The sequence below is a fragment of the Panulirus ornatus genome, chromosome 29 (assembly GCF_036320965.1).
Source record: "Panulirus ornatus isolate Po-2019 chromosome 29, ASM3632096v1, whole genome shotgun sequence".
In the NCBI taxonomy this organism is placed as follows: domain Eukaryota; kingdom Metazoa; phylum Arthropoda; class Malacostraca; order Decapoda; family Palinuridae; genus Panulirus; species Panulirus ornatus.
Genome location: NC_092252.1, coordinates 25,623,811 through 25,635,201, shown reverse-complemented (window position 1 = coordinate 25,635,201; position 11,391 = coordinate 25,623,811). Strand labels below are relative to the sequence as shown.

Sequence of the window (11,391 nt, the reverse complement as noted above, 5' to 3'; positions counted from 1 at the left end):
GTTAACATGGGAGACAGCGACAAAGTATGATAGAGGAAATAAATTATATGTATTTTTTATTTTATTAAACTTTGATGCTGTCTCCCGCGTTAGTGAGATAGCGCAAGGAAACAGAAGAAAGAATGGCCCAACCCACCCACATACACATGTATATACATAAACACCCACAAATGCACAAATATATCCTGATACATTTCAACATATAAATACATATACATACACAGACATATACATGTATACACATGTACATATTCATACATGCCGCCTTCATCCATTCTTGTGACCACCCCGGCACACATGAAAAACAGCACCCCCTTGCCCCCGCATGTGCGTGAGGTAGCTCCAGGAAATGACAACAAAGGCCACATTCGTTCACACTCAGTCTCTAGCTGTCATGTTTAATGCACTGAAACCACAGCTCCCTTTCCACATCCAGGCCCCACAAAACTCAACATGGTTTACCCCAGATGCTTCACATGCCCTGGTTCAATCCACTGACAGCACGTCGACCCCGGTATACCACATCATTCCCATTCACTCTATTCCTTGCACGCCTTTCACTCCTCTGTATGTTCAATCCCCGATCGCTCAAGATCTTTTTCACTCCATCCTTCCTCCTCCAATTTGGTCTCCCACTTCTCCTCGTTCCCTCCACCTCTGACACATATATCCTCTTTGTCAATCTTTCCTCACTCATTCTCTCCATGTGACCAAACCATTTCAAAATACACTCTTCTGCTCTCACAACCACACTCTTTTTATTACCACACATCTCTCTTACCCTATTATTATTTACTTGATCAAACCACCTCACAACACGTATTGTCCTCAAACATCTCATTTCCAACACATCCACCCTCCTCCGCACAACCCTTTCTATCGTCCATGCCTCACAACCATATAACATTGTTGAAACCACTATTCCTTCAAACATACCCATTTTTGCTCCTCGAGATAACATTCTCGCCTTCCACACATTCATCAATGCTCCCAGAACCTTTGCCCCCTCCCCCACCTTGTGACTCACTTCCGCTTCCATGGTTCCATTCGCTGCCAAATCCACTCCCAGATATTTAAAACACTTCACTTCCTCCAGTTTCTCTCCATTTAAACTTACCTCCAAATTTACTTGTCCCTCAACCCTACTGAACCTAATAACCTTGCTCTTATTCTCTTTTACACTCAGCTTTCTTCTTTCACACACTTTACCAAACTTCGTCACCAACTAATGCAATTTCTCACTCGAATCAGCCACCAGCGCTGTAGCATCAGCGAACAACAACTGACTCACTTCCCAAACCCTCTCATCCACAACAAACCACATACTTGTCCCTCTCTCCAAAACTCGTGCATTCACCTCCCTAACAACCCCATCCATATACAAATTAAACAACCATGGAGACATTACACACTCCTGCCACAAACTGATATTCACTGGGAACGACTTACTTTCCTTAATTCCTACTCTTACACATGTCTTACATCCTCAATAAAAACTTTTCACTGCTTCTAGCAACTTACCTCCCACACCATATACTTTTAATACCTTCCACAAAGCATCTCTATCAACTTTATCGTATGCCTTCTCCAGATCCATAGATGCTACATACAAATACATCTGCTTTTCTGAGTATTTATCACATACATTTTTCAAAGTAAACACCTGACCTACACATCCTTTACCACTCCTGAAACCACCCTGCTCCTCAACAAACTCAACAAATGCTCAACAAACTTATACCTCTGTAATTTGAACACTCACCTTTATACCCTTTGCCTTTGTACAGTGGCACTATACATGCATTCTGCCAATCCTCAGGCACCTCACCATGAACCATACATACATTGAATATCCTTACCAACCAGGCTACAACACAATCACCCCCTTTTTTGATAAATTCCACTGCAATATCTTGCATACCCACAGCCTTGCCGGCTTTCATCTTCCGCAAGGATTTCACTACCTCTTCCTCGACCAAAACACCCTATATCTGCTACTCTATCATCACACACATTCAACAAATCTTCAAAATACCCTCTCCATCTCCCTCTCACTTCACTACTACTTGTTATTACCTCCCCATATGCCTCCTTCACTGATGTTCCCATTTGTTCTCTTTATTTACCCCCTTCCAAAACATCTTTTTGTTTTACCTAAAATTTAACAGTACTCTCTCACCCCAACTCTCATTTGCCCTCTTTTTCACCTCTTGCACCTTTCTCTTGACCTCTTGCCTCTTTCTCTTATACATCTCCCTGTCATTTGCACTATTTCCCTTCAAAAATTGTCCAAATGCCTCTCTCTTCTCTTTCACTAACAATCTTGCTTCTTCATCCCACCACTCTCTTCCCTTTCTAATCTGCCCACCTCCCACCTTTCTCATGCCACAGGCATCTTTTGTATAAACCAAACCTGCTTCCCTAAATACATCCCATTCCTCCACCACTCCCCTTACATCATTTGCTCTCACCTTTCTCCATTCTGCACTCAATCTCTCCTGGTACTTCTTCACACAAGTCTCCTTCCCAAGCTCACTTACTCTCACTACTCTCTTCACCCCAACATTCTCTCTTCTTTTCTGAAAACCTCTAAATATCCTCACCTTTGCCTCCACAAGATAATGATCAGACATCCCCCCAGTTGCCTTTCTCAGCACATTAACATCCAAAAGTCTCTTTCGCATGCTTATCAATTATCATGTAATCCAATAATGCTCTCTGGCCATCTCTCCTACTTACATCTGTGTACTTATGTATATCTCTCTTTTTAAACCAGGTATTCCCAATCACCAGTCTTTTTTCATCACACAAATCAACAAGCTCTTCACCATTTCCATTTACAACACTGAACACTCCATGTACACCAATTATACCCTCAACTTCCAGCTTACTCACCTTTGCATTCAAATCACCCATTACTATAACCTGGTTCCGTGTATCAAAGTTGCTAATGCACTCACTCAGCTGCTCCTAAAACACTTGCCTCTCATGATGTTTCTTCTCTTGACCAAGTGCATAATCACCAATAATCACCCATCTCTCTCCATCCACTTTCAGTTTTACCCATATCAGTCTAGAGTTTACTTTCTTGCACTCTATCACACACTCCCACAACTCCTGCTTCAGGAGTAGTGCTACTCCTTCCTTTTCTCTTGTCCTCTCACCAACCCCTGACTTTACTACCAAGACATTCCCAAACCACTCTTCCCCTTTACCCTTGAGCTTTGTTTCACTCAGAGCCAAAACATCCAGGTTCCTTTCCTCAGACATACTACCTATCTCTCCTATGATATAAATATAAATGAAAAATCAAAAAGAGTCTGTATATATTACGTATGTTATCTTTTATATATATTTATTTTGCTTTGTCGCTGTCTCCCGTGTTAGCGAGGTGGCGCAAGGAAACAGACGAAAGAATGGCCCAACCCACCCACATACACATGTATATACATACACGTCCACACACGCAAATATACATACCTCTACATCTCAACGTATACATATATATACACACACAGACATATACATATATACGCATGTACATAACCCATACTGTCTGCCTTTATTCATTCCCATCGCCACCCCGCCACACATGAAATAACAAGCCCCTCCCCCCGCCTGTGCACGAGGTAGTGCTAGGAAAAGACACAAAGGCCACATTCGTTCACTCTCATTCTCTACCTGTCATGTATAATGCACTGAAATCATAGCTCCCTTTCCATATCCAGGCCCCACAGAACTTTCCATGGTTTACGCTAGACGCTTCACACGCCCTAGTTCAATCCATTGACAGCTTCTCGACCCCGGTATACCACATTGTCCCAATTCACTCTATTCCTTGCATGCCTTTCACCCTCCTGCATGTTCAGCCCCCGATCACTCAAAATCTTTTTCACTCCATTTGGTCTCCCACTTCTCGTTCCCTCCACCTCTGACACATATATCCTCTTGGTCAATCTTTCCTCACTCATTCTCTCCATTTGACCAAACCATTTCAAAACACCCTCTTCTCTCTCAACCACACTCTTTTTATTACCACACATCTCTTACCCTATTATTACTTACTCGATCAAACCACCTCACACCACATCTTGTCCTAAAACATTTCATTTCCAGCACGTCCACCCTCCTCTGTACAACTCTGTCTATAGCCCACGCCTTGCAACCATATAACATTGTTGGAACAACTATTCCTTCAAACATACCAATTTTTGCTTTCCGAGATAATGTTCTCGACTTCCACACATTCTTCAACTCTCCCAGGACTTTTGCCCCCTCCCCCACCCTATGATTTACTTCCGCTTCCATGGTTACATCCGCTGCCAAATCCACTCCCAGATATCTAAAACACTTCACTCCCTCCAGTTTTTCTCCATTCAAACCTACCTCCCAATTGACTTGTCCCTCAACCTTACTGTACCTAATAACCTTGCTCTTACTCACATTTACTCTCAGCTTTCTTCTTTCCCACACTTTACCAAACTCAGTCATCAGCTTCTGCAGTTTCTCACCCAAATCAGCCATCAGAGATGTATCTTCAGCGAACAACAATTGACTCACTTCCCAAGCTCTCTCATCTACAACAGACTGCATTCTCGCCCCTCTTTCCAAAACTCTTGCATTCACCTCCCTAACAACCCCATCCATGAATAAATTAAACAACCATGGAGACATCACACACCCCTGCCGCAAACCTACATTCACTGAGAACCAATCACTTTCCTCTCTTCCTACACGTACACATGCCTTACATCCTAAATAAAAACTTTTCACTGCTTCTAACGACTTGCCCCCCCACACTATATATTCTTAGTAGCTTCCACAGAGCATCTCTATCAACTTTATCATATGCCTTCTCCAGATCCATAAATGCTACATACAAATCCATTTGCTTTTCTAAGTATTTTTCACATACATTCTTCAAAGCAAACACCTGATTCACACATCCTCTACCACTTCTGAAACCACACTGCTCTTCCCCAATCTGATGCTCTGTACATGCCTTCACCCTCTCAATCATTACCCTCTCATATAATTTCCCAGGAATACTCAACAAACTCATGCCAATGTAATTTGAGCACTCATTTTTATCCCCTTTGCCTTTGTACAATGGCACTATGCAAGCATTCTGCCAATCCTCAGGCACTTCACCATGAGTCATACATACATTAGATAATCTTACCAACCAGTCAACAATACAGTTACCACCTTTTTTATTAAATTCCACCACAATGCCCACCAAACCCGCTGCCTTGCTGGCTTTCATCTTCTGGAAAGCTTTTACTACCTCTTGTCTGTTTACCAAATCATTCTCCCTAACCCTCTCACTTTGCACACCACCTTGACCAAAACACCCTATATCTGCCACTCTGTCATCAAACACATTCAACAAACCTTCAAAATACTGACTCCATGTCCTTCTCACATTGCCACTACTTGTTATCACCTCCCCATTAGCCCCCTTCATTGAAGTTCTCATTTGTTCCCTTGTCTTACTCACTTTATTTACCTCCTTCCAAAACATCTTTTTATTCTCCCTGAAATTTGATTATACTCTCTCACCCCAACTCTCATTTGCCCTGTTTTTCACCTCTTGCACCTTTCTCTTGACCTTCTGCCTCTTTCTCTCATACATCTCCCACTCATATGCATTATTTCCCTACAAAAATCGTCTAAATGCCTCTCTCTTCTCTTTCACTAATAATCTTACTTCTTCATCCCACCACTCACTAACCTTTCTAATCTGCCCACCTCCCACGCTTCTCATGCTACAAGCATCTTTTGCGCAAGCCATCACTGCTTCCCTAAATACATCCCATTCTTCCCCCACTCCCCTTACATCCTTTGTTCTCACCTTTTTCCATTCTGTACTCAGTCTCTCCTGGTACTTCCTCACACAAGTCACCTTCCCAAGGTCACTTACTCTCACCACTCTTTTCACCCCAACATTCTCTCTTCTTTTCTGAAAACCTCTACAATCTTCACCTTCACCTCCACAAGATAATGATTAGACATCCCTCCAGTTGCATCTCTCAGCACATTAACATCCAAAAGTCTCTCTTTTGCGTGCCTATCAATTAACACGTAATCCAATAATGCTCTCTGTCCATCTCTCCTACTTACATATGTATACTTTTGTATATCTCTGTTTTTGAACCAGGTATTCCCAATCACCAGTCCTTTTTCAGCACATAAATCTACAAGCTCTTCACCATTTCCATTTACAACACTGAATACCCCATGTACCCCAGTTATTCCTCAACTGCCACATTACTCCCCTTTGCATTCAAATAACCCATCACTATAACCTGGTTTCGTGCATTAAAACTACTAACACACTCACTCAGCTGATCCCAAAACACTTGCCTCTCATGATCTTTCTTCTCATGCCCAGGTGCATATTCACCAATAATCACCCATCTCTCTCCATCCACTTTCAGTTTTACCCATATCAATTTCGAGTTTACTTTCTTACACTCTATCACATACTCCCACCACTTCTGTTTCAGAAGTAGTGCTACTCCTTCCCTTGCTCTTGTCCTCTCACTAACTTCTGACTTTACTCCCAAGACATTCCCAAACCACTCTTCCCCTTTACCCTTGAGCTTCGTTTCACTCAGAGCCAAAACATCCAGGCTCCTTTCCTCAAACATACTACCTATCTTTCCTTATTTTCTCATCTTTGTTACATCCACACACATTTAGACACCCCAATCTGAGCCTTCGAGGAGGATGAGTACTCCCTGCATGACTCTTTCTTCTGTTTCCCCTTTTAGAAAGTTAAAATACAAGGAGGGGAGGGTTTTCAGCCCCCTGCTCCTGTCCCCTTTAGTCGCCTTCTACGAGACATGAGGAATGCATAGGAAGTATTCTTTCTCCTATTTCCCCAGGGATATGTATGTATATGTATGTATATGTGTATATGTTGATATATATGTTTATGTATATGTATGTGTACGGGTGTTTATGTATATATATTTGTATATTAGTGGATGGCTCATTCTTTGTCTGTTTCCTGGTGCCACCTTTCTGATGTGGGAAGCAGCCATCAAGTGTAATAGATGAATAGATATTAGATGTAGAATACAAAAATATTCTTTATATGTTTCTTGATCATGATCTGAATGTGAATGTAATAAGTTATGGATTTAAGATTACATTTCTTACAAATAGTTTTGTAAGCATATGTGAGAACACATGCTCATTAGGGGATTGAAACATCATAGTTGGTAGTTGTTGGGAAGGAGCCACTTACTAGTGAAGTATATCACTGGTACAACTTGCCTGGGTATTGATAGGTTTAGTGACGGCTGTGTGGTAAGTCAGCGCCTCAGTGGTTGTCTAGTTGCACTTTTTAGGCCCAGGTAGCTGTCTTTTCTTTCTGCCCCACTCACATGTGGACTGCTGGCATTCGGTCCACAAATAGACAATCTCTCCTTGTCACACTTAATGCTTGACTTGATAACACATCTCACACAGCTTGTTTTTCATAATTCTAGATTTTCCTGTGGTGAGTGCTGTGTGCTAGCTCTGCCATGTGACAAAATACAAGGAGCTATAGATAGAAATAGTATTTAGGAATGTTAGACAGGAGCATTAGGAAGAAACATTTGCTAAAAGTATTAAGTAGACAAATTAGGTAGAAGTTGTAGGTAGGAACATTAGGTTGGAGCCTCTGAAAACACTGAGCTGGAGTTACCCTCTGCCATTGGCCTGTTAAGGGTGAGGCACTAAAAGCTAAGAAGCATCTCTGGTATTCACCAGTTATGGAGACTCTTTGCCTTGGCTGTCCTCTTGTCGGAGTTCCTGAAGGGGACAGGCATCAGGGATATAGATCGATAGGTAGAACACCATCCCCCAAATTGATTGTGTCCTTGAGGACTTATCCCATGACCTATCATAAATCATATATCAATCCACCTATTCCTGTGACATTGCTGCACAAAGATGGTATAGAGTGGCTATCTGCTTCATTAATCTAATCACTTTGGCACTGTGTGAACTTGACATTTGCCCAACATTGGTTTATGGGGTCTTCACTTTTGCATCTGTCCTTTGCAAAAGTTAAATGGATGTTAATCTTTGTAAGTTATTTATGGTTTTTCATGGCTTTAGAAGTAGTGTAACTCCTGTCATCTGCTGCCATATATGGCAGGGACTTAAGAATTCGTTTTCATTTTTAATGTATTAGTTTCTGGTGTATCTCTCTTATAGTTTTTAAGCATTTCAAAGAGAAAATTTTGTATATAATCCCAGTGTTAGATGGTTATACACAAAGCAAGGAACAATGCCACAATAGAGTGAAACACTAATGCAACCGGTAGAGAGGTTAACTTCCCTCTGGAGTAGCTTACCAAGGCTGTTAATTCTTCATTAAAGTTATTTCTTTTGCCATTGCAGGTATAACCGCTTGACGGTCATTTATGTTGTGTCAGCTCAAAGCCGTGTGTCACTGGTAGGTAAGCAAAGACAGGCCTTGAGGCCTAAGATCCCAGAACTCAACTAGTTTGGCAGTGATACTCAAGGGGAACCAAGTTGGAATTGTTCCCTTATGGAACCTTAACAGTGCTTTGATTGCCTTCAGTAAAAAGGACCCCTATGGTTATGGGTGTACTGGTTAACTTTTGTTTAATTCAGAATCATCTTATAGCCCTTTGTCATCTGAAGGGAGATGAAGACAGACTGTGAGGTTTAGAATCCCGTGCCACAACTCTTGTTGTGATGGTACACCATAGGAGCGAATTCTTGTGATACCTCATAGGATTGCTCCTTTTGTGGAACCTTAACTCCTTTCATTCCTAACCACTTTAGAAAAGTTGTGAGCCTCAGCCTGACAAATTTCCACAAAATTTGAAATATTACAGAAATCAGTTATCCTTGTAGGAGAGTAGACTCTTAAATGTTATCATCCACAGACAGCTTATTCATGGCAACATTTTATTTGAATTACTAAAAAAAAAGTATAAGCTGTTTAACCCGTAATTAGCAGTCATCATCAGTTGACATTCTTATCAGAAACAGTGACTAACATCAATTTATGTGCTAATTTTACTCATCTCTCTTGAATATCCAGCTGACTTATCATATGAATAGTGGCCCGTAGAGGCCTCTTCCATCATCAAGAAAGTGTGGGAGAGAAAAGGATGTATTCCTCAGTACTCCAGCAGCAACCATTATGTGTGAATGGCTGTCCACCTAAAGGTCATGCATACATGGTGACACCATAACAGCAAACAGCAGAGAAGAGGTCTAGGCAGTAATCCCTTTTTCTTTCAAGATTTTGGAGGTTTTACAACTCGTGAAGCCTATTATGTACAAGTAAAAAAGGGGGAGGTTGAATATGCAGGGGCCTCCGGGTGTTATATGCATTAGATATTCAGTTCTAGTGTGCCAAATATGTGAATTGATAATTTTTCTTTCTTTTATTTTACTCATTGTAAGGGACCCAGTTTGCAAGAGTGAGTGGATAACATTATGAACAAGCTCAGTAAGTAAGTGCAGCATGCCAAAGGGGAGATAATTTATTTTTTTTCAACCCTAAGACAACACTTCATCAGGTAGACATCTAAATTCTCCTTGTGTTTTTATTTACTTTAGTAAGCTTCAGTACTATTAACAGTATTACTATGGGGGATAATTTAAGACCTCTAGCAATGTCTGGGCAAGGAATGTTTGATATGGACTCAGTTACAGAAATGTACTAAAATCACTTAGTAATAACCAGATGTGCAAAGTGAAGGGGAGAGTTGAAAGCAAAGAAGAGACTGGAGATGAAAACATAGGAGACCAAGTGTTCAGTGATGTTATGGGAACTTCCTGAGGAGCAGGTTGAGCTAAGTTAAGAAAACTCAGAAAGCATTTCAAGGATCATTATGAGAGTCATGAGACTAGAGGAACAGGAATGCAGTTTAGTGGGGGAATTAGGATATTCAAAACTAGAGGGAAGTCGTTTAAAAACAGACAAAGTCTGATGTGTCTTTTCTAGATGAACTGGAGGCTATGCAGTCAGAGGAAAGACTAAAGCACATACAAAATCTATTAACAGTATTTGGTAGGGACTTGCAGAAACATTACTGACAGCAATATAGATAGAGAAAAGTTTACAACTTCTTCCCTTTTGCTAGATACTTTTCCTTAGTCATTCTCACACAAAGATCCGATTCACACATCCTGTATCTTTCCTAAAACCCCCTTGCTCCTTACTTATTCTGCATTCAGTCACTTTCATCATTCTGTCAATCACCACTCTTGTATACTCTTTTCTTGGTATACTAAACAGACTTATAATTGCTGCATACATCCTAAGCATCTTTTTCTTAAGATAAAGGAACAATAATAGGTTTCACACAGTCCTCAGGCCCAACTTTCTGCTTCCATGCCAAAATTGCATATCAGATGCATCCACTCTATCACACTTTTTTCTCTATACTTAAGCATTTTAGTTGTAATCCCATCCACTCAGGGTGTATTCCCACCTTCAACTTCATTACAGGTTAAGTATCCCTTATCCAAAATGCCTAGGACCAGAAGTGTTTTGGATTTTGAATTTTCAGCTTTAGGAATATTTGCATATACGTAATGAGGAAGATGAAAGCCGGCAAGCAGCGGGTTTGGATGGTATTGCAGTGGAATTTATTAAAAAAGGGGTGACTGTATTGTTGACTGGTTGGTAAGGTTATTTAATGTATGTATGATTCATGGTGAGGTGCCTGAGGATTAGTGGAATGCTCGCATAGTGCCATTGTACAAAGGCAAAGGGGACAAAGTTGAGTGCTCAAATTACAGGGGTATAATTTTGCATTTATGGATCTGGAGAAGGCATATGATAGAGTTGATAGAGATGCTCTGTGGAAGGTACTAAGAATATATGGTGTGGGAGGAAAGTTGTTAGAAGCAGTGAAAAGTTTTTATCGAGGATGTAAGGCATGTGTACGTGTAGGGAGAGAGGAAAGTGATTGGTTCTCAGTGAATGTAGGTTTGCGGCAGGGGTGTGTGATGTCTCCATGGTTGTTTAATTTGTTTATGGATGGGGTTGTTAGGGAGGTAAATGCAAGAGTTTTGGAAAGAGGGGCAAGTATGAAGTCTGTTGGGGATGAGAGAGCTTGGGAAGTGAGTCAGTTGTTGTTCGCTGATGATACAGCGCTGGTGGCTGATTCATGTGAGAAACTGCAGAAGCTGGTGACTGAGTTTGGTAAAGTGTGTGGAAGAAGAAAGTTAAGAGTAAATGTGAATAAGAGCAAGGTTATTAGGTACAGTAGGGTTGAGGGTCAAGTCAATTGGGAGGTGAGTTTGAATGGAGAAAAACTGGAGGAAGTGAAGTGTTTTAGATATCTGGGAGTGGATCTGTCAGCGGATGGAACCATGGAAGCGGAAGTGGATCATAGGGTGGGG

General features: G+C 41.1%; 1 protein-coding gene across 1 annotated transcript in view; it reads left to right on the top strand.

Moving 5' to 3' along the window:
• The window catches only part of LOC139758198 (uncharacterized), a 122,883-nt gene extending 111,803 nt beyond the window's left edge, over window positions 1-11,080 (top strand). Inside the window, exon 4 of the mRNA XM_071679440.1 lies at window positions 9,074-11,080. Coding sequence (XP_071535541.1) covers window positions 9,074-9,077 — 4 coding nt within the window. The 3' untranslated portion in view covers window positions 9,078-11,080. The remainder of the gene's footprint in view (window positions 1-9,073) is intronic.
• The last annotated feature ends 311 nt before the right edge of the window (window positions 11,081-11,391 follow it).